Below are 27,856 nucleotides of genomic sequence, written 5' to 3' on the forward strand. Positions count from 1 at the left end.
AGATCCAGAGGCAGTAGCTGTAACCACTACTCTACCAGCTGCCCCTATTCAGTTGTTGCCATCGTTTTCATCGATTTCTTTTGTCTACCGTTTGTTTTTTTTTCTGCATCAAAGGTTAAATGAACACACAAACAGCGAGTGTCACGAAGGTGCGTTTTGCTGCAGGCGTAGTGCGTAAGCGGCGTAAGCGTATGGTGCGCAACAGTCACGGAATCGCTGAAAAGGTGCAGGTACACAGCCATATGGTATTATACGGTAATTAATGACAGGAATCTGTCTTATTGTGTTGTTTTCATTTGAATGGAATCTGACAGGTCAGCATAAATGGGTGTCAACTTTCGGAGAGGAGCAACCTGTAGAAATTACCATTAAGACTATAATCACATCACAATTTATGTGAAGGGTTTTTTTTTTTTTTTTTTTTAGGAATTCCTAATAGGGGGGGCTGTAAATATAACACTATAAACCACAGTATTATTCCCACTGAGGCCCTATTTCAGTCACACATGACATGAGTATGATGAGGCCACAAATAAAATAAAAATCATACTTTCTTCCGCATCCGAAACCCACGGGGTGGGAAGCGCACTTCCGCGCGCCGAGCCGAACGTCGTTTTTGGAGAAAAGCGTCCGCTGAACGAACGAACGCAAAAATCGCACTTTAACGCAACACGCAGACGTTGCCGTTTCACCCAGGAACTCCATTTCCGTGACATTTCCTGCACTTCGGCTTCGTAACGCGTTTCGTGGAGGTTGTTTCGTTGACACAAAAGTTCCGGGACCTGTGGTGTATAATCAACCAGGTGCTCAGGTTTCAATAGCCTCTCGCAGATTAACCATTAGACACATTAATATTAATCCAAAACAGTTCCGACAGAAAAGGCCGATGGGATCGCATTAGGAGCAAACAAAGGGTTCCTGTGTCACGCCTCTCACTACTTTACACAACCGAGAAACAACCAATTCTTCCACGATTCGGTCTCTGGCGTCAGCAGCTAATCTGCTCCTTGAGGAGCTCAAACAACTCGGCCTTTTCAAGGCACTTCGGAAATTTTCGTTAGGAAAAAATTGCATTACTGTTTGCAAAGTCATTATTTCTACGTTTTGTGAGAGTATTGAAGACGAGAAAATCGAGGGCTGGAAAAGCGCTAATGAGTTTTAGAAAATATGTAGAAAATGCAGCCAAATTGCAGCGAAAATCAGGATGGGGGGGTGTTTCATCCTTCGCTACATGGTGCCCCATGTTCACCTTTATTGCACACTTTTCTCCAAAGCAACTTATAAAGTTTAGCTACTTTACAATTATCTATTTATACGGCTGGGTAATTTTACTGGTGCGAGTAAAGGATGAAGACCTTGCTGAAGAGTACTACAGCTGGAGGTGGGATTCAAACCTGCAACCTTTGGGTCCAAGGGCAGTGGTTCTAACCAATATGGTGCCTGCTGCTCACATTCCAGATGATTCTCCAGCACCTCGATCGAAGTCCCACCTTTTACAGCTCTAAGCAGTCAAGTGGCTGATTTGCTTCCCACAAAATTATTACGTTTGTAGTTTTTCCTCAGCATCCTACGATTTTGGATAGAGCAGGCAGAAAATCTGAAACAAGGGTTCAAGTGGTACTTGGCTCTGGTCCGTGAGAAATCCAAATAAGGCTCATAACAGAACGGTCTCTGATTAATCATAGCTGGAACAATAGGACTGGCGCATGCCAAGTAGAGCTTTCCAGGATGTCGTCGCACTGAGACACATTCAAAGTAGCATGACAAGTTGTTCAGGGTTCAAGAGCTCAATGCTCAATTCAGGATGTGACATTTGGCCTCTCTCAGCAAAACCCATTTTAAAAAGAGTGGATAAAACAATAAGCTGAAGTGCGAGACCTGGCAGCTTTAGCACGGTCACAGCGCGTCTACATATTACTGTGTTTGACTTGGGTATGAAAGAACCTAACGGGTAACAAACACATTCAACAATGTCAGGAACTGAGCCATAATAGCCCAACAATCCTACTCCTAGATGCTTTTGGAATTTAAGATTCTTCTTCTTGTGCTTCTTCACAATGTGGTGTATTTTTATTAAAATTTCCTACTGTTCCTGAATGGGGGGGAATTTGCCCATGTATGAGCCACACTTAATTGACAACTGGCCTAGGAAAACCAAAAATGGAATAAAATGTCCATTTGCATCTGTGTTTCATAAGTTGAGAAAAGCAAGACAGTATGGATTCATACACACGAGTTTAAAAAAAAGAGGCGGTACATAATTTCAACAAAATTTGCAGCCTTACAATTGACTTTATAACAGAACATACAGCTCAGAAAAGCAGTGCACTCCTGATAGGAAATAACACTTTAAATGCCAATTACATTCACAAAAATACATGTAAAATAAGTGTGCTGATATCTGTGTCGTTTCCTCACGGACACCGCTGTGGTTTTTAAGTCTGACATTAATTCAAGTTCATCCAGGGGTTAAGGGTTCAACCACTGGTTACTCTGTTCTTTTTATGCTTTGTTAGCACAACAAGCAATCGCGTCATTCTGTCTGGAGAATATCTGCGCATGGCTTCTGAAACAGAGGAGAGCGATGCTGTAGGCAGGTACAGCGTACGTCGCACTGGCAGAGGACGAGAGAACGGTGCGTAGTCCTAAGAACAGGAACCATGGTAAACATGGCCATTTATTGGAGCTTGTTTCCATGGGAACAGCATCGGAACCCCGCTTATGAGTTCTTGCTGTATCCACCACACGTTCAGCAGCTTATTATACAAAAACACAGCTGATAAGATGTTGAAAAATGATACCAGACAAGTATTCGCGACGAGCTGTGGCAGACATGTAGGTGCCCAAGAACAGAGCATCCTGCTCTTAAGAGCAGAGCGCCACCCGAGGCTGAAGTGTGCTTCTTGACCGCTACTGGGCACATGGCGTTCAGGCATAGCTAGAGGACCTGAGGCAAGGCCATGAGGGAGCACTTGGTGCTTCTGGAGAAGCTGTACGCAGTAAGAGGGTGTAAGGCAGTCGGGAAGATTCCATCCCGAACCTGCACCCAACCGGCTCTCCGTCGCACCAATGCAAAGCAACTCTGCGGTACAAACCCGATTTACGGCTACTCTGTCCACAGCATCATGCTCATGATAGTTGAGGCTTCCTATACTTAGAACAGTTTCCTAAACTAATATTTTTGGCCCTTAATTTGAAATTGCCCCTTTTGCCTTTTAAACAGTTGCACTGTAATATTAAGCCCTTTATTCTTTGAAAGCCAGAATCACAGAAACACTGGATTCAGGCTGCTGCACTGAGAAAACGTTTTTTTTCTACCATTTCTAACTCTCAGATGTCAGTGGAAACCAGCCATTGCACAAAGCCAGAGAGCCTTGACTGGAAATGATCAATTTAAAGCAATAAAACGATGTTTCTGGCTGTGTGACCAAAAACAACCGACTTTCCTCTCCTTTCTAGTATGGGAGACGGCGGCAGTCAGCCGAGGGGCAATAAAAAACAGAAGAGTCTCATTGTAAAGCCCTGTTTTGCCATGGGACACAATGACATGTTGCTGAAAAAAGCCCAGCAAGTAAAGATCAGCTTGAGAGACATAAAGGTTGATTCTTCAGGAAAGCAGACTTAACAGGGCACCTTATCACCACATCCTTTCCTTGACTTTTCATCCACAGATGAGCTCTTATGACTCATGTCTAAAACGCAACGAACAAACCTATTTGTTTAGCAGAATGCTCCACAAAATGACCTAAACATCTAAGCTCAACCTGAAAGTCTTTCCATAAGGCATCCAAATGCTGTAAACTCTGGGATGGAAATTGTGGGCCATCATTGTTTCTTCATCTTGTGCTTGGCAAGTAGCAGGAATGGAAAGCAGGCAGAGTTAATGAACTGTAACGTGTGCTTCCATGATGCAAGTCGCTTTTATACAACAAAAGGCAGTGGTCGTTGCCAGGACTGGATCTGTCCAAAAACAGCCCCTGCGAGCTTATGGTACCACCTACAAGTGCCGTGAACTTGACTGCGGGTCAGCGTAATACTCCCAGCATCTGCTTTTAGCTTATTGAACACACTTTTTCCCAGGATTTCACAGACTATAACCCCCCTCGAGGATGTCCTGTTTGGGTTATAAAGTGACGGCAGGTTGTCACTGAACTCAAACCTGATCCCATGCACCGGTGGACAGCCATTGTCCAACTCGGTCTTGTTTCTTATTATTAGTGTCAATGCAGACAGTGAGGCTGAAAAAATAAACAAAGCACTATAAATGTGACTTTGTGAGATGACAAGATCACCTCCATAAAGCTTATGATCTTGGCTGGTTTCCTCCAGCCCATGTAGTGTTTTGGCGCAGCTGCTCAGTGATCTCTCACTAATCCTTAAATTAGTCACCAGCTTCCATTTCAACAGCTAATTCTGTAAAAAAAAAAAAAAAAAAAAAAAAAAAAAAAAAAAAAAATACAGCATTAATGTGAATTAAAACTTTGTTCCTTCCTCCACATCAGCCCTCTTTGGAACATTTCATCCACACAGAGTCCATTCAGTCAGGCACTGTGATGGGCACACTTGGGTCCTGCAATTGCCAAATCACTCATGAATTCAAAAGGCAGAAGAATGTCCTCCAAACTGATTTTAAATGTGCACAACAAACACTTCAGAGGACATTTACAGTGAAGCAATCACTGACTTTGCTTTTGTCTTTTGGATAATAAAAGAAGGAAACATTGGTGCAAAGGAAAGGCACAGAGGTTGGGCTCCTTCAGAAGCAGGAGGGATGACTGGCGAAAGGATGACGGTTTGCTCCTCAGCACCCGCACGACTGGAGAAGAACTCGGGACTTGAAGTCACTTCATCGGGGAAACATTCTGGGCAAGATGCTGCAGAAAAGACAAGCAGGAAGGGGTGGCGGGGAGACAGAGCCAAAGCACTCGCTGAGGTTCACACAAAGGAGTCTGTGCGGAGGATCCAATGGTGATGGAAGGGGCATCTTCAAGGCATCGTTGCCACAGCAACAGTTGGGAGCTGGGCGCGGGGGCAGGCGACTCCGCTATGGAGCGAGTCAGGTTTCAAAGTACTTGTATATGGCCGTGACGTAGGTCATGACGCTCTGCCAGTCGGGCCGCTCCGTGCGCACCATCTCGTTGATGTCCTGAGATCCAGAGGAGAAGGAGGATTAGTATGGAGGGACCAAAGAGGATGGTCATTAACCGCACCGGGAGTCATGCGGATTCAGGTCACTATTGCAAGACATGCCCTCAGGTAGATAGATCGAAATACTAGATGCTGGAACCATGCTACTTACACCACTGCGCTGTACACATGAACTTGTTTGACCTCACTGCTCTCACCTGCTGAGAGTTGAAAACAACTACAGGAGAAATAAGGTGTAGCTCCTCAGCAGTGCGTTTCAGCCCCAGTTGTCGCGTTCCTCAAACCGGCTGTGTAATTAATTTGCCTCAACTGAGCTGTTTGGTGAATGAAAACGATGATTCAAATCATGTTACAATAAAAGTGTTAATCGGACTCACTGAAGTCTGTACTAGTATTAATTTACTTGTCTTTTCCTCGTTGTTAGCACTTTTCTGCCACGTGAAAAAAAAGTGTAATTTCAAATATCTACACACTCTTTCGGATTCGATCAATACAATTTTGAGCAGTTGATAATTTTAATCCAAAACATCTGTTGTGCTTATAGTTTGAGTGCTCACATTAAAAAAAAATTCATTTTAATAGGATAAGTGCATTTGCGTAGGGATTGGATATCTTTGCTGTGAAAGGTTTTCCTTCAGAATGTTTAAGTTTTACACAGAAATTCTCATATGTATACTAGTCAGTAGGGATGTAGTCTTCAGAGCTGTTGCCTCGCATCTGAAGGACCCAAGTTTGAATCCCTTCTCCTGCTGTAGTACGTTTGATCAAGGCACTTACTCTGAATTGATACGGTAAAAATCACTCAGCTGTATAAATGGGTCAATTACTGTAAGAAGCTTAGTATTTAAGTCACCTTTGGGTAGAAGGGGGGATGTCAAATAATTTAAAATTACAGTAAAACTTCACCTGATGTACACATAAGTAAATCACTAAGTACAAACACTGCATGCAAGTCACTTTGAACAATAATATCAGAAAACAAAAAGGTAAATATAAATGTAGTCCACAGTGATGTAAACCGTTGCGTAATTAGTGTATCAGGAGCAAAACCAACGGTCAGAGGTGATGGTGAGAACAGCAGCGTTACAACACCCACGGTCAACTGTTCTTCGTGCTGCGTTTTTCCTTTCTTTTTTCAACTCTTTCACAAGCGTTTAGAATTCAACCTAATTTTCCAGCTGCCCCACTGGTCCTGCCCCAGGGCAGCACACCTGACAGTCTTTGTGGCTCACAGGAACTCTCAGCATGGGCTGAGATCGACTGCAAAGGTCATGGAGACTATGTTCCATCTTACAGAGACAAGCTCCAAAGAGGGGAGAAGAAGAAGAGAAGAGGAGGAAAAAAAAAAAAAAAAACACACCCCACACAGCCTCTGTATCTCTGTGTGTCTGCGTGTGTATATGTGTCTGTGTGTGAGAGAGTTCTGCTTTCCGTAACAAATACAAGAAATAGATATCAAATAAGATTTATGTGTATTGCTAAGTCCAGATCCCAATAAACCGAAAAGCCTCCTGGGTACCAGCAGCCCAATAAATTGCAGTGTCCTGCACCTTCCAGTACAACAGAGGCAGTGACCCATTCTGCCATGTACAATTACCATGTTTTAGCAGCCGGTTCCTATATGCCCAAGGTCTGGGAATAATATGCATATTTATTAGGTTTATAATAAAACCCTTGCATTCCAGTTCTAATTAAATGAGACACAGGAATTCTGTCTTTTTGAACACAGATGTCTGCTTTTAAGTCAAGTCAAATCTTGCTTGATAGGTTATTTCCTAAATTAGTGTAATTTTGTCTTTAGCAGCATAACAAATAACTAAAGCCCAACAAATACGAAAACAGCCATGAGAAAAGTCTGCACCATTAACCAAATCTGGAATCCACCAGTGCAGTCTCTCTGCATGGCCTCTCGCTGAAGGGCTTCCAGCTTTACTTTTACTTCTCTTCTTCACACCTCAGCAGACAGTGTAACCACAGAATGGCAGCAAAATGGCCTCAGAAAAGCAAGCAGGCATGAAGGGCAAGGGACAATGAAGGTGGCCTTCTGGGTCGAATGGATGATGGCCTTGGGCTGTTACTGTGCTCAATCTTTCAAGGTGACACATAAGTGTTGGTGACAGCAAGCTAAAGGAAGGGGTTCCATTGTGCAATTCCGCTTCAGAAAACACTACTGAACCAATGAGAAAATGTGTGTGTGAGTGTGAGAAAGCTCTGGCGACAGATCTGTAGTTAGTCTGAAGGCACATCAGTCCCACTGCAATGAAAGTGTGTGACCACTCAACAAAACTATTTGCTTAGGCAAAACAGGCCGTGCAATAAGTTCACGAAAGCCCAGTGACAGAAATAGTGAAATGCAATATGTACCAGCTGCAACAGCACTTTACTGAAAATCACAGCTAACGTCTTTATGCTAATATAACTTAATTCCCATAACAACTGCCATTAAGAGGTTTGTCAGCGGAGGGCTTCCAATTGATGTTACATAGGCATTAACTGCATGAAGCCACTGGTAAAAGCAAAAATGACTTCATCAGTTATGAATGATTAATGTATGTCAAAACACCAAGTAGTAATGCAACGTTAATATTTATTTTCATACAAAGAGTATAATACTGTATATGGATTTTTTTGTCAGTACATGCTCCTCTTACTTAGTTGTTTGTGGCGAAAATTTGCTACTTACCAATGTGGACTTGATCCCCACGCTCTCAGCAGCCTGAAAGGCCAGTGTGAAGTTCCGTCTCTACAAGAAATTACAAGAAATGGATGAGTCTTTAGAGCCATACAAAAGTGTGAAGCTTTCATTCACTTACAATGAGTTAAAGCACTCGATAATAAGTCACGAGTCATCTGCCTGCACTAGAAGGAAGAATCTGCAGACCCCAAGAGGATCGTAACAGAACCTTTAGCGTTCAATGGCTGATGCGGTAGTCATGGTAACGCTAAAGAATCATTCGGTGGGCATTGGGCTTCAGGATAAGGTACAGATCGGTCACTTGCTTTGTCCTGGCTGTTGAGCTCATGGTAGGGGATGTGTGCCGGCAGGTAGGTGTGCAGGACCGCGCAGAAGGCAAGTCCATCGTTCCAGCTGCTGCTGAAGTTGGTTATGTCGATGTTCTGGGGGGAAGAGAGAAACACAAACTGCATATCACACACGTCGATATCTGCTCAAATGTTTAGGCCCTCTGCACCACCAATTCCAACAACCGTCACTGCAAACCTGCTTGTCAGGTGCAGTTTATGCAACAGAACATTAAGAGCAAACTTTTTTTTTGTTTAGATTATTACAGTACCTGACCAGCAATTTCAAAGCCAAAATCCATTCCCATTATTGGGGGAGAAGAAAAAGAGCAACTGTATCTGGAGGTACAGTCAATCAATTTTAAAAGCACATGTAGAGGCACACGTCCAGTCACAGGTGTCCAGTCCCAGCGCATCAGTCTCCATACAACACTTCCAGGTTGCTGCTCCCCGCTTCCTCCTCCCCGCTTCCTCCAAGCACAGGAAGACTAGACAACGTCTCTGTCCAACAAGCTCCCAACTGTAGTGCAGCAAGGTGGTTCCTGTTTTTTTCAAATCCTTCTTATTCTTCTGCGGAGCCACTACTTCCTTCAGTAAACACAGGCTGACAGAGAAAAAGGAAGTACAGCGAGAGGCGTGATAGCTGTCACATATCAGTCGAATTCCTGGGCAAGAAAACAGGACAAATTGAAGGACAAAAGCATTCGCTTGCCCCCTGGGAAGGGGTGAGAGCCCAGGGGTGGGCTCAAGGATTGAGATTCCACTGTCACCACCCTGCTGTGAACTGGTTTAATATAGCTGAAGTTTACACTGCTACATGAATGTACAGTAAAATAATATACATGTTAACGTGTCACCAATTAGATAACTGTGCTTCATATTGCTGCTCTTTCCACCGCTACATCCATATTACTTAAAAGTGCTCAAACAAACTTGTAATTGTATTGTATCTGTACTGTATTTTTTTGAGTATGAATGAGTGTTTTTAAACACTATTTCAGTTGTTTCTTGATGGAGGAACCACCCATCTTTCGCTGCTGAGATCCCAGGAAACAGCAGGCGCTACAGTTCATCTGCAGGGTTTGCAAATCCCACTTGTGGGTGCTAAATGATGACATCACTCCATTAAAGCAGGCATGTCAACAAGGCTCCCTGACCCACCCTGCAACACACTAACTTAGCAAGAGTTACACTAAGCCCCTTTTTTCCTTCCTAGAGCAGCACAGGGGTATGAGGTTGTTACATGCGGAGGTTTTTTTTTACTTTGTTCCAGATGTTCGGAAAGATGCACGCCCTCTTGCCCTCATTAAGCACTGGATTTTAAACCCCTCGCAAAGCTGGGGCCAGTTATTTGGGCACCTTTAATAGGGAAGGTGATCAAAACTAATCTGAGGGACAGGTGATGTGGGGACAAGGACATGCAGGGTGTGTATTGGAGGACTGTCCCCATGTGTGAAAGTGTCTGTACCCGTGTGAAGGGTTTAACAATGACTGGACTCCTTCCAGGGGTTTCCTGCTTCTCCTGTTGCATCCCTCGCACTGTTTACATGGGCAGCGGAGTGGGATGTTGCCATGGCAACCCTGACGGGAGAATGATGCATCTCCACCTGTGTGGGCACGCGAGTGCTCAGAGAAGAGAGAGACCCTCCCAGAGGAGACATTGCCAAGCCTCCAATCCCAGAGATGTGCTGGACCACAGCCCTGAGTGGAGCATGGAGGAAGGGATCAAAGCTGAGGAAGCACCATGTACGTGGAAAAAAAGTCAGCAAAAAAAGTATGATTCATCAAGTGTGCCATCCGCTAATTGTTACCGCCGTGGAGAAGCAGAAAACAGAACCCTGAAAAGATACCTGATGTGCAAACAACCTGCGGATTAGACCAGCAATTTCAACTGAGCGGTGTACTGACTACCTGTCGTTCAAACCCCTCCAGTGAACTTGTTTATCTACCTGCAGAAGGTGGTAATGATCATTCCATCAGACTCGAAGGTCCACTGGGAGCAGGTGGTTGTGATGCCTCCAATGAACTTAGTAGACTACCGGTGAGCTGTGGGTATGAAACCTCCATCATACTGTAAGGTGTACTGACAGCCCATGGTTTTCACTTTTCTGTTGAACTTGCATGTTGAATGCTGGCCCACAGTTATGGGCCCCTGTTGGACTTGTTGGTCTACTGGTATCACATGTCATGACTCCTCTACTGCAGTCACTGGTGTATCGATAGTTCATGGTTTTTGGCCCTTCTTCTGGACTTGTCATTCTGCTGGCAGACCACGACCCTTCAAACTTGCTGATCTTCCAGCAGGTGAATACAACCCCCTTCCAATGGACTTGTAGGTCAACCGACAGAATGTATTTATGGTCCCTTCTTGAGACTCCCCAGACTCATTGTCACTCCTCCTGTGGGCTCACTCACGATGAAAGAATGCAACCTGAAAACCACAACAGCCCCTGCCCCTCTGCGACAGACTGCAACACGTGGACAGCACCAGATCTCATGTAGACCGTCAGGCTGTGGCTGGTACCAGTCAATAATGAGATCTTTCCTCCAACTCCCAACGCTTGTTCCTGTCCTGCCACAACACCGATGCCACGGATGGCGTTCCCGTGAAAACACACTGTCCAGAAAGCAAAAATACATGGCAGGCACAGTGCTCTGAATCGTTAAGTCGTAAGTCATTTCCTGGTTGTGCCATCCCTGTGGAGACCAAAATCAGCAACTGCTCACTAAGACCCTTGGTGCCTTTAATGATGCTCATTTAGGCCTCTGGATGTGCCTGTCTGACACCACAGGGGGACAGTGAGCACAGTGGCAGTAGTGACAGCAACAGTATAAAAACCAAAACTAACCATACCTGTAACTGCTTCCTGTAGACAACAGCAGCACAAAATGCTACAACTTTGTTAAGGGCACATATCTGTTAGTCGTCAAGCACTGTCAATTTGACATCAGCTCTTGGTGATCTCATAAATGGAGTCCTTCCAAAAAGTTCTGCCCTCCACTTGTGTCCTTGGTGCCGAAAGGGCTGCACCCACTCATCTGGTTCCTGCTTGCCCTCTTTTCCCATTTCTGCCATCTTGTCAAGAGAACCTGGTCTTCTCGTGATGTGTCCAAACCATGATCACTTCGGTCTCAGAGTGACTTCCATTTTGATTAAACCCAACATCCGTTAATTATCCAGCCCATCAATAGAGTCCTTAAAAGTCTCCTCCAGCAACACAGTTCAAAAGAGAACATGTTATTTCCTGTTCTGCTCTTTCAAGGTCCAGCCTCCACATCCATATAATGATAGTACTGTGCTACACGCACCTCTGGAGCAGTACCAGTGCATTGGTACCAACAAGAGTGATGAGAAAACCAGTAAATGGGCACATCCTGTTACCCTGAGCTTCACATGCACTCCTGCACGTGCACTTTGAAATCTGCTGGGACACTCCTGTGTTTGCCAGCTGCATTTTCCACAGAAAAGTTACTTGACTGAGAAAACAGTCACAGCTCAACATGACCTCCAGCAAACACACAGTACATCTTACCGTGGAAGGGGGAGGACTAATTGCTGTAACTGCAATATAAATTTTGCTCTTCATGTATATTTCTGTACTAGTTTCATAAATGTTGGGTCCATATTTAGGCTTCCACACATACCGGACTGGAAACTGGGCTCTTAGCAACAGCTACTTAGTAATAATAATTCTGCTGGGAAGGAAGTAAGGATTTAAAAAACACTAGAAGGGATACTGGGTAGGAGGATGGTGTGTACAACTGAATGCCACTGAAAAGGCTCACAGCACTGATAATTAACACATGAAGAGGTCCCCATTACCATCCATCAGCATCTGCAGCCACACAGACAACCACTCTACCAGTAACCAAATCAACACCAGTAGGGAATACAAGAGAAAAAGGGAAGTGAGACCTCTTCAATGTTGGTGATGACTCATGGAATAATACAGTGGGCGGAGCCTCTCCTCAACAGCCCTCCACACAAAGGCATTCTGTAACCATAACCTTAGTTCCAGAACTGACTTGAGACAAGAATTTACACACCGTTGGACCTGTGACCTTTCCCTAGCAAAGCATCCTTTTCACTTGTTCTTTTCAGCCTCAAGTCCCCTGTCTTCAGCGTTGCCTCTACCTCAGCAAATGCTATCTCTCTACCACTTTGGGTGTGGTCTGGCAGGGTGTTCTCGCAGCTCAGGCCTGAGACCGTATTAAAAATAAGCCGCATCATCAACTCAAATCACGCCTGCTAGAGCTGTCCATGTTTTCTAGAAGTTTCCTCTTTTCGCTCGGACTGACCCACTAACATTACTTTCATTGTAGACAAAAAGAAGGGGGGGGGGAGAGAGAGAGGAAAAAAAAAAAAAAAAAAAAAATCGGGAAACAATCAGCAACATCTAAACAGGGCACTGGAAAAGCTCTGGTGAAAAAAAAAAAAGACATGGAAATTAACAAGGAGCCAATTAAAAACGATAAACAAGTAATGACAACCAAGCAGATACGTTCAATACTGCTGCTAGATGGTAGGTAGCTAACACCCACATTCAAACTTTTCACCTATTTGCTTAGACTCATGGTGAGTCATCCTCTTTCAAGGCCCAATTCAGATCGTCAAGATGAAATTCTCCGAAGCACGTTTTCCACAGTCTGCACATCAGTCATTAAAAGTGCTTTAAAAAAAACACCCAACACATTCAAGAGAAGTTAGCAAACACTAAGAAGGATGATGGAGGTTGGAGAAATTAAGAGATGCCGTTGGCAGAGAGAGCCACAGCATGCTCTATGCAGATAAACACAGCATTAGTGTCAAAAGAACAGGTGTCCCTTCTAATGTTGGGGAAAAATCTTGATCGCATGAGTCTTGAGGAGAGTTTGGACTTACATGTATGTTCTGCAACTGCAAACTTTGATTTCTGCAAATTATTGGTCTGCAAGCCAAGCAGCAGAGGAGATCCCATGGGGGAATGGAAGAGGAAATGATGAACAGTTGGCTCATGGTATACCAGTTCCAGCACATGCCCAGTTACAGCCCTCTTCATCAGAGTGTTCTGCTTTAGTGGTTTTTTTTTTTTTTTTTTTTTTAAATAAACTTCTCTTTTTGGTTCAAGTAGCCTGGAGCTGCATAGGATCTGGGTCACAGTGTTTGCTGGACTGCAGAGCGACGTGTGAAATGTGACAGACAGCACTGAGCTCCTTTTGTGGTTGACAGTGTGACAACTGCAGTCAAGTGTCTATCTTACTTCAGCTAGAAAAATTAACATTTGATCCGAACCAATTCTAGCGAGTTCTGGAAAATTTGGTCACCTTTTCGGAACTACTTAGAGTACTTACAACTCATACATATTGTAATCTTGCCATTGTGCTGTATGATTTATATGTTAATTTTGCATTTTTTCCACTAGAACATTCTGGCTTTCTTATGTTCTGTTATTTAAAAGAAAAAAAATGCAACTCATTACAATAAAGTGCATGTATATACACTGATAGAGACACAGCCCAATGGACACACACACACACAGATTTACAGACAGATAACAGAGTGTAACAGACAGACAGTTTTAAAGAAAAAAAGAAGTACTCCTTGACTGAGAACTGAGGCTGGTGTAAAATGAGGCTTCTGTGGAAAACAGTCCTAACCTCTAATCACAGGCATGAAGTGAAACTTGGAGGCAGGTAGCCGAGCTCCCCTCCACACCCACACACACACAAACACGGTGCGAAAGTGCAGTTCGGCCGGCCTGTCACTTGCTGTGCGCTAACAGGTTCGGCCCCCCTTTCAACTGTCACACTCTGCGTTTCAGATCAGATGTAGGGAATAACACGATGTCCAATTAAAGGGAGAGAACAACCCACTGAGACATGGGGGTGGTTCATGGGGGAAGGGGGGAGGGCAGCCATTTTGAACTTTCAGGAGCTTTCACTACTTGTATTACACACATTCTCTGTCAACGTCCATCGAGAAGCAGTTCCCATGGCAACGGCCACTCTGCTGTAAGGAAGTTAAAGCATGCAGCAAACCTCTCGCTGACGCAAGAACGAGATTTGACAACTAAAAAACTTGGGGGCATTCCTGAGGGGGGGGGGGGGAAGGTGTTTCCATGAAGCTACACAATGTTGCACCTGAGGCTGTTCTTCCAGGCGACTGGGTGCGGCTGCATTCTTTTCCGGCGAGAACAACAGGTAGCATAAATGCCATTGTTCTCAAAAAATGTGCAAAGAGTAAATAAAAGGCTGTAGAGTTCCAGTGGAGTGGGAATGTGCCAATGGGGGGGAACCTACCTTCAGCACCGTTTAGGGTGCACTGTCAATGGCTATAACTAACTGCCACCAGTATCACCAGCTCCTTGGGAATTTGGGAACTCTTGGTTTGCTGGCTTCATCATGACATCACATAACCTGTTAAGATATATTTGGGTGTTGGGACAGCAAGCACCAGCCCCACACCCAGGATCTGCCCACTAGGACCACACCTCCTTGGAAGTAATCTATGACTCCAGTGCTACCCTAAGAACCAGACCAAAACCCAGCTTCCAGAATCCAACCCACTGAACCCCCGCTCCCACAGGACCCATACCTGGTATCCTTCAGTCTTCTTCTGGCACCACTTGAGCAGCGCGTTCCTCTTGGAGCCACCATACTCCCTGGCCAGAGCGGAGAGGGGGTCTTTCCGCTCCTCCCTGCAGCGAATGGGGACAGAACATGCCATGTGCTATAAAGAGAGGGCTAAGGGTATCACTCAAACACACTTCCAGTTGAACATACACAGGACCCCCATTGTGCACTGAGTAGTCACATGACCACAGCCAGCATGACAGACCATTCAAATCCAGGCAATGGAGTCAGCTGAGGAGCTCAGAAAAGCCTCTCCCTGACTGTTGGTCATCAGAAGCATGCATTATACACTCTCACTAAAGCCTTGACCAGGTGCTCTCAAAGCAAATGTGTCAGTCTAGAAGGAAGCATTTTCACACCTGCTGATTCCTTATCAGCATTGTGCGGTTTCTGCCTTCAAGAGATCAGACACGAGAACATCCTGAGCACAGAAGATTGCTAAAAAGGTCCTACCCATCCTGACGTCTGCACGACACAAAATGATGTGTGTGGCTTCCAACACCACAGCGGCTGATGGGCTAAGGGGAGGTAACAGACCGTAACTTAGTAGCTGGTGTGTCAATTAAGGGTTAGAGGAGTGGAGAATGGCAACCAGCAGGCGGTGCAGCGGTCAAACGCATCTCCTTGCTTTCAGAATGTGCTGTGTTTGAATCTCACATCTTGCTGTAATATCCTTGATTAAGGCACTTACCCTGAACTGACAGTAGAAATTACCCAGCTGTAAACTGGTAAATCCCTGTAAGAAGCTTTATGTACAAATCTCACATTGTAATTCCTTTTGGAGAAACATGTCAGCTTAATTAATAAACAGAGATGGAGCGAGAGAAGGGGTGAAACTTTAGGGTGTGAATGCACAACAGCACACACGCAAGGCCATATGTCCAAACACCCTGTGCCCCCTCACAGTGTCTGACAATAGACCTGATATACAGCCATATTCCCCCGCCCCGGAACGTGAGAGGTTTTACCCTGTTGAGTCCTGCTGCACATTCCGCAGCCTGACTGTCCCCCAAGGCGGACAGGACATGCCTGAAGTCCGGACTGTATGGCCTTTCCTTCCCTCGTTCTAATCCTCCTTCTCTCTCAAAGCACTTCTCTACAGCATTGATGGAAACAAGAACTCATTCTTTTTAAAAACAGCACAAGTAAATTACACAGTTCAAACTGTAAGAAAAACAAGTAGATGGGATTTGAACAGCAAATTGATTTTCACCACATCTCAGGAAGCTGAGCACTGTGCGCTAATTTTCTTACACTTATCCATTACAGCAGGGTAATTTTTACTCCATCACCTCAAGTTTCTTAATCAAGGGCACTACAGCAGGAGTGGGAATTCAAACCCAGTACTTTCAATTGCAAAGTGACCACTATGCCACCTGCTGCCCCTTACTGGATCTGGGTATTACTGTGTCTCAATGTCTGGCATTTTTATGTTATGCTGAACCTCAGTTGAGGCAGGTTTGTATGAGAAGCATGACAAGAGGAGGACACAATGGGTCAACTACCAGAATAAACACCCTGGCAACCAACCAGAATCGAACAATTAAAGTCAAGGTATGAATGTTAATGTGACACATCACTTTGTTAAAATTGCCTTTCTATTACAATTAATGTTATTACTCTGAGCTCAGCCCTTTGATTTATCACTGTGCTGCATCCTGCAAGTGGGCAATATTTTAATTCTGTTTTACTGCAAAAACAGTGCCTTACCTTGAAGTTGAACCAAAAAGATGCATATGTGTGAGAGAGTAAGTGGACAGAGGGAGAGAAAGAAAGACCGAGGATGGGGAGGGAGGGCAGCTGGGCAGTGTGGTTTGGGTTAGGGACGGAGAGGTGTTCAGTTCACCTCAACTGATCTTCAGTGAGCAAGAGAGGAGCTGAACACCAAGGCACAGAGACCCGGAGGGAGATGAGAGACACTGGTGGTGGAAAAGGATGGAAACCTGGTGGTGTTGGTGGAGGTGAGAGAAGTGGAGACAGCTGGAGGGGCAGGTCTGACGTTAAATCAAGCTGGTCACACACTCGGCAAATCCAAGTGACACTGAGCGCCGTAAAAGTCCACAGCGGCCTACAGAGTATGTGTGGCAACAGCACTTGTTATATTTAATAAGAATTATTTAAAAAAAACAAACAGTTCATGTTTGTAGTGCTCTTCTCTGACACAGCATGGCAAATAATATCACTGGAAATAATCCAGTGTTACAGGGTGTGATAAGTAACAGCTGTAGTTAACTATAGAGTAAATTATCTGAGGAGAGGAAAACAAAACACTCCCAACTGCAGAAGTTCCTCTGTTTTACAGACTTCCTGAAAACACTGCAAAATGTAAAAGTTAAAATTACCGTGCCAGAAAATTACACTGAAGTGGAATTGAGTTAAAGTGAAGTGTAAAGGAAATGAGATAGAGAGGAAGAGAGTCCAGGGAATTAAAAGGCCAAAGAAGACTGTCGTCCTTGCTCTGCTGGATTTATTCTCAGTTTTCAGCCTTCACCTTAATCCCCACTTTGTCATTTAGTTCACTTCTGATAAAACTATTGTTTCTGTATTCTCCAATCTACAGCAGCACTCAGGAGCAAATGGGAGAGACACTTAACATTAACTGCCCTGTCAAATTACATTTTTATGGAAGAAGAACAGGGGACAAGACCCTTTGCCCCCCTCCCAGCCCTGACTAGACCCATAAAAGTTTTGCACCATAAGAACCAGTGGCATCATGGTAAATGCGAGAGCAGGGGCTCCTACCGCAGGCGGCTGCGGGTGGTAGGGGTCACGGATGCCGTGGGGGAGGATGTGGACAGGGAGAGCTGCGAGGGGGTGGCACCCATAGCCATAAGTGAGGCGGAAGCACTGCTCTCTGGGGCACTGATGTCCCTCTTCACCTCCTCACTGCTGCGGCGGGACACTACAGGACAAAGGAAGCAGAGTTGTGGTCAGCAAAAAGGCAGCAGCTGAACAATCTGAAACAACGATTACAAGCAATAATAATGTAATAAAAACAATGACCACAATGTTCCCACCTCTCAGCTGAAGTAGCAAAAGGCATCTTCCCGATTCCATTAACATTACATTGAGAACAAGATTTAAAGGTTAATAATGACCCAAATGCAAAAAAAAAAAAAAAAAAAAAAAAAAAAAAAAAAAACCCTGCTGCAGTACAGTATGACTATTTCCGCAGGATCTGCTTTTAAAAAAAATTTTTTAAAAAAAAAGTCTTAATTTGCCCATTTGTCCTGCCTAGAATTAATAAACCAGTTCTGATCTAGTAATGCGCTTGAAACTATAATATTCACTGTCACAATTTGTTACACAAAGAATCAATTCTTGACTGACAGTCAGCATCCCATGAGTCACCCATGAACAGAAAATCCTCAAGTTCAAGCCTGTCACTTGAGTAGCACCTCGTCCCCTGATGGGGAGTGAAAGGAGGGGGAAAGTCCTGACAGATCCAAGTCATACTAAAGGCTTCCACTGCGTGACAAATTGCACGTCCTGACCTCAGCCTCAGTGTGTGGTTCAACCAGGATGTCCCTCAATCGCATAAACGTAAGCCTTAAAACAATGAGACAATACAGAAGTACAAAAATAACTCAAACGCAGCCGGTTTGTCCCACAAATATGATTAATAGCGCTCATGGTGGTGGCAGTAAGGTGGACGAGGGTGCGAGTTCATGTTTCAAAGTCTTTCACTGTGTGTGAAAGAAAAGTGCGCTCTGAACACACAGTATCTGTGTAGGAAGGGGATGTTATAAAGACGCTCTAAGCCACGCACCCTGGTCTGTCCTATACAGACTGCCTTATCTAAAAGTTTTAAATCAATATTTGACTCAATGGTCTTCTTCTTAGGAAATGTGTCATTGTGACAAAGTCCAATGAGGAAATGTAATGAGAAAACCCCTTTGCAAAAATGTCCCATCAGCACATGGGGAGTGTGGGTCACACTTATGCGTGAGCGCATACACACACGCACCCTATGGGGTATCGCTCTGTGACTGCAGCATTGTAACCATTGGATTAAACTGCCATTTAACCCATAAGAAAACCAATAACCTTAAATTGCTTCTGGAAACCATAAACTATAACTAACACAAACTGAAAATGAAAGTTTTCAGACCAAAAGTCACATAAGTTAAGGAAAAAATTAAGGACTTTTTCACTCCCTCTAACACACACCTGAGATGGCCTTGGAAGGCTCCAGGTTGCTCACTCTCTGCAGGGCGGAGCTGGGCCGACTTCCAGTGCTCCCTCGAAGGAGGTGCTCTGCTGTGGGTTCGAGAGAGGGACAACCATGGAAAGACAGCCTTCGTAGAGAGACACCGCTGTAGACCACTGACTCCACGCTGGAACCTAAACAGTTCACTCATGGCCAACCACACACTTACTGTGGGTTCTGGACATGTTTTCCTCTCAAAGGAGCCATCCTCTAAAGAACAGTGCAAAGAAATCCAAATAAATCCTACATCCGCAGTGGTCAGAGGCATCGCCTTGTAGAGGTGCGAATCTTCGCTTGCCTCGCGATTCGATTACGATTCAGAGGGTAATGATTTCATTACAAACCAATTCTCGATGCATCATGATGCATCTTGTCCTCCGATTCTTTTATTAATAATGCACACACTTGAAACTTTCTCTTTCAGCTTTTTATTAACCAGCTGTTTTCAAACAAAAGAAAATGTCAAATTACATGACAATCTATTTTTCAAGTTACTCAGCAGTATGTGTAAACACAAATTACTTTTTTGTAGTGCACTGTATATATCAACAAAAAAAAGTTTTGACATTATAAACATAAAATTCTGTAGCAGCTCTATTACAGAGTATAGAGGAGGAAATGAAAGCTGGTGTTTTCCATGACTGAGTAAGGGTGGAGATCCTTTGCAATAGATGTGGCAATGGATTGTGTGATTTTCTTTGTCCTTTCGGAGTTCTGATGTAAAGTTGATACTATCACCTGTTGTACTGTTGGCTGATTAGCTGCGTTTTGCGAGGTTGCTACTAACTTTAGCTCTGGGTGAAAACGGGAGATGATGCAATTCCTCATATTTGTAGTGTTGCTGAAGTATTTAATCTTGACTTGACATGTCTTGCACACTGCATAATTTTAATCAAGCTCATTTTTTATCTTCATAAAATCAGAAATGTGCCCAAATATCTGCTTTCAAGCAGCTACGTGCATTTTTAAACACCGGCTGCTGCTCTCCCTCCGCCATTGTTCCTATCTACAATACATCAGATACATGTGCGTTACTGCCAAAGCACATAGGCAACTTTATTGATACTATTTAATAAGAGTACTTTATTTACAATAAAAACAATACGATGATTACATTTTTTAAAAATCAATTTTTGTTTTTATGCATTGACGTAGAATCGTTCACGTAAACATTGCGACGCATCGTAAAAAAGATTATATTCCACGGCTCTATCGCCTTGCATTCTCAAGGTTCTCAATTTGAAACCCCCTCCTGCTGCCGTACCCTTGACCAAGCTGTTTAAACAGGTAAAGCGGTGTAAGTAGCTTAGCGTAAAAATCTCACATTGTAAGCCACCTTGGACAAAACATGCTCTATGCTGGACCAACGGGAGGCAAAACAGGCAGTGGAACACAAGTGGTCCTATTTCCACCTTTTACCTCAACCAGGATCACACTCAGTGCCTGCGAATATGATTTTTCTTTATTATTTATCCACTCAGCTGAAACTTTCCGAAAAAGCAACATATGTAAGTCTGGTTTCTACACAAAGCAACATACACTGATTTACACATTCATACAGCAGAATAATTTTTACTATATTAGTTCGGGGTGGGTTCTGTGATGAAGGGTACTACAGCAGGAGATAGGAATCAAACCCAGATCCATTGATTCTGTGGTAATGACTAATCACTACACCAGCTGCTGTCCATGATAAGTTCGGAAGGCTTCCACGGTTATTAGAGAAGATTCCTGCAATAACTCACTTAATTAAAACCAATAATAGACACCAGGGAATGTATTACTGCAACCCAGTCTTCTGGGGGGGGGGGGGGGGGGGGTGTTTTCAGTGGTTAAAGAGGCCATCCAATAGGAACGATCTGTTAAACCTCCAGCTACACTGGTGGTCAGTGTCAGGTCAGGGGGGCCAGCTTTCCCCACAAGACACAACATACCATGAGGGCTCCACTGGGGGGTGCAAGCTGCAAGGTTCAATAACCGACCCAGAACAGACTACTCAGGTCGGGTTTTTGTTGGACCGTGTCTGACAAGCGGATGTTTTTGAAACTGATGATGCTGTTTCAACACGAACGCAAGAATGACTTACTAAGGGCAAAAACGTGGCTAATGATAAGCTTACATTTAACTGACACATTTATGATTAAAAATGTAACATGAAATGCAGTTTAAAAAAAAAAGGAATGCAGACTTAAAAAGATCACACGGTTTCTTAAAACAGCTGCAGGGCTCAGATATTTTGAGACCCCATCTGGAACAAACTCCCGATGGATAAAGATTGTCCAGATGAACAAACTCCCATCTGGAGTTGGTCTTGTAGCAAGTGTGGCCTAACGGGTGAGACTATGAGCACTTCTCCAGCACTGTGTGGACCAGTCAATGCTGATATTACCATTATTTGCTAATTTATTTGATGCTTTACCCAAACTAACTTACATTGTTAAGATACTTACCTTGACTCACTCAATTACCCAGGTGGTTATTTTATTTATTTATTTTTTTTAAACTTCAATTCATTATTAAGTACATTGATCAAGGGTACTACAGCAGGAAGTGGGACTCAAACCCAGGTTCTCTGACTGCAAGGTGGTTACCTCTAATGACCATGCCAGCTGCAAACAATTAAAATCTGTTTTGGCCCTCAAGGCCCTTCGCAGTGCTGCAGCAGGAGTGGGGGGGGCAGCACACTGGCCACATTACTATACCTGACAGGTGAAAATGAGGTAGGCCTGAAAGTCAAAGACCCCCCCCAGGGGGGATGGCAGCACTCTCATTCTTCAAAAGCCTAAAGATGAGGGGAAAAAAAGTATGCTTCTGTTCTGCCCTGCCCCCCACAGAGAACAACGAGAGGAAAAACAGAAGTGGAACTCAGAGCCACGTTATCATTTCTGTCCCCCATTGTTCACCTCCTGAATAACGGACCACGGAAAGAGGACACTGATGGCACCCTCTCCCCCCTGACCTAACCTCCGTCCCTCCCGGCCGTAAATAACGGACGCTTCCTGCCTGGCTGTGAGAACGGCCCGTGGGAAGAGAACAGAGGAGGGGTCCTGTGGCTGGAAGACCGGGTTGTGCTCTGGGGACACCGCTGCGCAGCACAGAAGGTGGCATCAGATACGAGAAGCAGCATTCATCACAGACGTGCGCAAGCAGCTCAGCGGACAAACGAGCCACGCGCCGCACGGCACCACCTTTCACCTCCACCTCGGCCACAGCCACAGGGGGATGAGTTGACGAGTTGGATGAGCACGCCAATCAGCCAGGAACTCCAGGGTGACACCACTGCACGAACCCGGTGCCCCCAGGCTGACAGAGTCACGTGACATCACCTTGTTGTTTTCCCACATCTTATGGGAAATTTCGAGCCTTGTAGGTGCTTCTGTGCGGTACAAACGGAACACTGCATGTCGCCTTAGACAAGGGTATCAACCGAACTAATAAGTAAATATGTGCCTTTTGCTTAAGAGTAACCTTAAACAGTTCCCACAGAAGCTGTCTAGGAAGTGTAACCTTACTGGGGTCTTGGAACATGGAGTGAACATACTGTGAACTCAGCACCTACTTTAAATCAAATAAATTGACTGAAAAAGAAAAATGATTAGTCGATGTTTACCCAGAGGTTCTGTAATTAGCGAGCATCAAATTCTGTTTCTGAAAGCACTTCAGGACTAGGTGCACAACTCAAAATGCCAGGGCTGTAAATCACTGCTGCAGTCCCTATTGAAGGTTCACGTGAAGGTGAGGTGTGTGTATGTGTATGCTTGGGCAGGACGGTGCCACCCACCTGGGACGCTGATCTCCGTGTAGCTAGGCCTCTTGTCAGCGAGTGCTGAGAGAGGCTTTGGCGCTGACATGGTCCCGCTTATCGAGTGTCTCTGAAACAAAGCACAGAGCACAGCGGTGTGACTGGTTCGAGTTGAGGGAACAAACTGTCTTTCAAGATCTTCTCATCTGTGACACATCGTGCAGCCACTAAAACACCTTCAGCAGGAATCAGCACCGGCAGCTAAATGCTGCCTCTGCCTCAGAGTAAACAAAAATGCATCAGCATTATATACAGAGCTTCAGATAGACACGTTTAAAAATAAAATGGGTAGATGAGCAGTGGGTCTGAAAGATATGGGTTTGAGACCCTTTCTGAACACTTGAAAGGATTCAGCACCTCTGAGGGGCAGGTGGGGTTATCTCCACATCACAGCCAGCAAGCATTTCATTTCAGAATCCTTGTGAGTGGTACCAAGTGGTGAGTGGTGTTTTGAATACCGGGCAGTTTCTAACCTTTTAGATATCTCAAAATAACCTTAACCAATGCAGGTAAACATTCAAAGGCAGGGTGCCTGCTGAGATCTAACCTTGCAACCGTTTGGCTGGCCTTGCAGTGTAACCATCCCGCAACCAGTGGCACCGCATACTCCACAACGTGTATAAATTGATAAATGAATAAAACACAAACACTGTTGGTTTATCTTTGACCTCAACGCTTGGTTCAGTGCATCATGAAAACGTTTCCTCTGACTTCTCACTGCACTCCATCAGCAAGACTTATCACAGTAAAAGGTGCAAGGATGAATAGTGTAAAACCGAGACAATGCAGAACCCACAGAATTGGACTTTGACTACAAGCCCCACACACACACCCCTCCAATTATAGGCGAGCTTTGCAACTTACAGCACAGACATTAATTTATGCAAATTGTCTTACAATATTAGATTGATAGCTTTTCATTTATTTACCCAACTGTACAGCTGGACATTTTTCACTGCACCAGTACAGGGTAGGTACCTTGATCTAGGGTACCACTGTAGGAGTGGGATTCAAACCAGCAACTTTCAAACGGCAAGAAAACAGTCATAACTATGCTATCCACTGCCAACAGTCATAAGCACTTGTGTGTGATTCCAGCATAACGCTATTAGCTGCCTTCGACTAAGGTATCAGCTAAATTAAACAATAAATCAAAAAATCTTCCGCTAGCTGCCTTGAGCAAGGGGGGGGGACTGATTTTTTTTCCATTGACTGTGTGTATTAATATTTCATACCTAATAAAAAAAAAAAAAAAAAAAAAAAAAAAAAAAAACACCCGTCACTCAGCACAAAGGAAGTACTGTATCAGAGAAGACGTGTCCTCCTGCCGAGGTGTGTGGATGAGCACGTACACTGCGAGCACCTCCCGACCGCTTCTGTCCAACAAGATGAGATGTGACCATGGCGACAGCTGAAGTCTCTCGTTGTTATCTGGACAACATCAACACTGACGCAAAAGGTGCTCAATGAATTCAAGTGGCAGTTGGCCAGTGCGGTCAGGACGATGGCGAACATCCATCCATTAACAATAACCTCCTACTCTAACAGAGTCGTGGTGGTCTGGAGGCAATCTTCAAAGTATAGGGAGAGAGCTAGGGTTCTCTCTTCATGGGATGCCAGTCCATCACAGGGCGGGCGGGCAGGCGCGCGCGCGCGCGCGCACACACACACACACACACACACACACACACACACACACACACACAGGGTAACTGTCACCAATTCACCTGAAACAAGTGAGTTTAGACTATGTAAGGAAACCAGAGCACCTGGAGGAACCCAATATAAACACAGGGAGAACATACAAACTACAAACTAATGAGCCAAATTTGAAGCCATGCCCAAACCCAGAGCCCAGAAACTCTACTCGCTGTCATTGTGATGATTCTGACTGCAAAGTAAAAATAGAAGAGCATCAACCCCCAAGCTGTAGACACAGAGGACAAACTGTGGAGACTGATTTCACCACAGGGAGGGAAGAGAAATACAGTCATGCTAGCTGTGTCACTAACTCTGCCAGCTGCTGCTTTGGCAGAAGTTCAGAGATGGGCAGTTGTATTGCCTTTACAGAGGGTGATAAGTGGACAATAAAAGCTACCCATCTCTCTCTCTCTCTCTCTCTCTCTCTCTCTCTCTCTCTCTCTCACACACACACACACACACACACACACACACACGAAAGAGTAGGCTTGCAATAGTCACAATTCTGAGACGCAGCAGAGGACAAAGTGCGAGAGACAGCTGGACACCGTCTCAATGCCTGGAAGGGACAGCTGTAACATTTTGGAGGGCATAAAAACATAAAAGGGGAGAATATTTCAACATTAAACAGGAAGCACTTTTCAAGTTAAACCCTCACCAGACCACAAATCACACTGAAAACACAGAAACAAACACAGGGTGACACTAGGCTTCAGACCCTTCTGATGACAGAGATGCTTTGTGGGACATTTCTCTGAGAAACACTGAGAAAAAAAAAATTGACATTAAACTTCTGGATGCCCTCCATACTAGAGATCATTATTATTACTGTTATTTTTCATTTTTTCCCCACATTTATCTAACTCACAAAGCATCAGCCAATATGGATTTGTACACTAAGCTACATTAACAAACGATTTAACCATTCATACAGCGGCATCATTTTTACTGTATCAATTCAGGGTATGTACCTTGATCAGGGTTACCACAGGAAGAGGGAGGATTCAAACGCAGGATCTTTTGGTGAAGAGTAACAACTCTGCTACGCCACGTGCTTCCAATAAAAACTGAGGGTCTCCAAACCTGCTTTAAAAATCTACACAATGACCCAAATTGTTCTTTGCCTACGTCCCACCTGAATAGTACACCTGTGTATCCTTACCTGTATAGGTGACACAGCAGCTGCTGGGGGGGTCTTCAGTGGGCTGGGACTCAGAGGGGTTCGGGGCAGGGCTGTGGCAGCAGGTGTGGGTGTAGGGGGCGCTGCAGTGGGAACAGGAGCTGCAGGAACAAACTAATGAGCAGCACTGAAGACACCATACGTTGTCAGGATATTCCAAATGATGAGTTTTATTAAATTTTACCTCTTCACTCTGACAATACACTATTTAACTAAAGTTGACTCGGCCTCAGCACTTTCAGGTGTCCACTTATTAGTACTATTATTTATTTGTTCAGCTGTTAGCTTTCTCCAAACTGGCTCTCAATGTTAGATTTGTACACTAAGCTACTTATACTGATTTACCCATTCACACAGTTGGCTAACTTTTACTGTACCAGTTCAGGTCAAGTACCTTAATCAAGGGCACTAAAGCAAGAGTGTGGATTCAATCCTTGGATTACAAGGTGATGGGCCTAATTCCTACGCTACCTAGTGGTTCAGGCTGCATCTGTAGTATGACCTTCAACTACCCCAGGAGCTGAGGGGCTTACCTTGTGAGGCACTGTCAAAGGACTTGATGAGGGTCTTGACTGTGGGCGAGGGTTCCGAAGAGGTGGACGAGCGGCGGCTGAGACCCATTCCCTGGCGGAGGGCAGCCAGGTCCCTCTCCACAGCGTTCATGTAGTTGTACACACGGCCCCTCTCCTCATCCTGCCTGGAGGGATGCGCAGACATCCGTCAATGAATGACCTTTACCAAAAATTGTGGTGTAATGGTTCTTGGCCTTTAATGCCCAAGTTAATTCCCCCCCCCCCCCCCCATTTCATCCAAAATGCAGTAATGTACTGAAGTTGGCACTAGTGTATCAGTTGTTCCCTGTCTAACGTGTGCATTGTTTCCACGTTTGTGCAGCTGCAGTGCAAGACTGACTGCCAAGCTTGCTCCTCCCTCCCTCTACCCAGTACAGCTCATAATTAACTGTTCCTCCTTTCACTCGGCGAGTACAGTAAGTTTGTTACATTAAATTGCTGTTAATTTTAACTTGTCTGTACTTAATTCTTTAAGAAAATTCATTATTGGATGTTCATTGCTGTGTTCCAGATATAAGTAACACACAATTTGTTTTCGAAACCTACTCCCTAGAAACATACCCATGGATTACCTCATTAAGTGTTTGATAATCATAAAGTGATTGACATTGTGCTGAATCCATGGATTGTCAGGATTATATAGGTGTTTTATTGATATTCGGGAAGACTGGTGTAGGTTTTCAAATGGGCTGAGAACGTACCATTTATTCCTCCTATTTTACATAATGGAAAACAGGCTTTCAGTATCTGAAATTTTAGGATCAGATTAGTTTCATAAATTGAGATATTGCCATACACAGTTTATACACACACAGGCCACAGCCCTGGTTCGCAGAGGCAGGAATGTTCCTTACTTGCGGTTCTTGACCTCCTCCAGCTCCTTGCTCAACTTCTCATTCTTCTCCTGGGCCTCCTGGAGGCGTCGCCGGAGGTCCCCAATCTCCTCCTGTGCCTCCGACTTGATATCATTCGCGATGACAACAGCTGTTTGCAGGTCGGCTTGGAACTGGCGCCACTCCGCTGATTCCTCCTGCACGCACACCAAACATGGTCAAGTATGCAACATGCTCAAGTACGCAACATGCTCCAAAGTCAGTCACATGTGTTAATCACCTGTTCATATTTCACCAACATACTTTTGCAGTCAAATAAGATCCTGTACACAACAGCACAGCAATACTCGCAAACAAAAGCAAAACTACACAAACTCAAGCATCCCATCACACCACAAACATACAACCCAATCTTACTCGCAGTCTGCGGTGTAAAATCTTAATCTCGCGCTCCATGTCGTGCTTCTGGTCCTGCAACTTCTTCACTGAGTCTAAAGGAGACAAAGACACAGAGTTTTACGTGTGACTGGAAACACAGTCAAAACAGTGGAGGATCCCATTAATTAATGAGAACAAAGACACTAGCAATTAACATGCAATAAAGCGAGGTCCAACGCAGCCATTTCTACTTTCAGATTTAACCAGAAGTCTGAGATTGAGGGCTATGCCTAAACTGTGAGCATGCTTTAAAAATATATATAAACATTTCTTTAAGTATATAAAAAAAGCTGAATTGAGCATATATGGCTCATGAGACGGTTGTGAACCCATCCAGAA

At 44.4% G+C, this 27,856-nt stretch overlaps 1 protein-coding gene across 6 annotated transcripts in view; it reads right to left on the reverse strand.

The window, feature by feature from the left end:
* Positions 1-2,065: 2,065 nt before the first annotated feature.
* specc1la (sperm antigen with calponin homology and coiled-coil domains 1-like a) overlaps positions 2,066-27,856 on the reverse strand; it is a 38,745-nt gene continuing 12,954 nt past the window's right edge. For 2 of the 6 annotated variants that reach the window (XM_018731659.2, XM_018731658.2), the window contains exons 6-16: positions 27,497-27,570; positions 27,101-27,276; positions 26,208-26,371; positions 25,657-25,775; positions 22,773-22,863; positions 18,952-19,041; positions 17,524-17,683; positions 14,744-14,846; positions 8,149-8,289; positions 7,832-7,891; positions 2,066-5,146 (exon numbers count right to left, since the gene is read on the reverse strand). In XM_018731659.2, the coding sequence (XP_018587175.1) occupies positions 5,057-5,146; positions 7,832-7,891; positions 8,149-8,289; positions 14,744-14,846; positions 17,524-17,683; positions 18,952-19,041; positions 22,773-22,863; positions 25,657-25,775; positions 26,208-26,371; positions 27,101-27,276; positions 27,497-27,570 (1,268 nt within the window). In that variant the 3' untranslated portion in view covers positions 2,066-5,056. Of the gene's footprint in view, positions 5,147-7,831; positions 7,892-8,148; positions 8,290-14,239; positions 14,566-14,743; positions 14,847-17,523; positions 17,684-18,951; positions 19,042-22,772; positions 22,864-25,656; positions 25,776-26,207; positions 26,372-27,100; positions 27,277-27,496; positions 27,571-27,856 lie in introns of those variants that run through there. The other 4 variants (XM_018731662.2, XM_018731660.2, XM_018731661.2 and 1 more) reach the window with 4 other exon arrangements.

Source organism: Scleropages formosus, chromosome 17, assembly GCF_900964775.1.
Source record: "Scleropages formosus chromosome 17, fSclFor1.1, whole genome shotgun sequence".
Classification (NCBI taxonomy): domain Eukaryota; kingdom Metazoa; phylum Chordata; class Actinopteri; order Osteoglossiformes; family Osteoglossidae; genus Scleropages; species Scleropages formosus.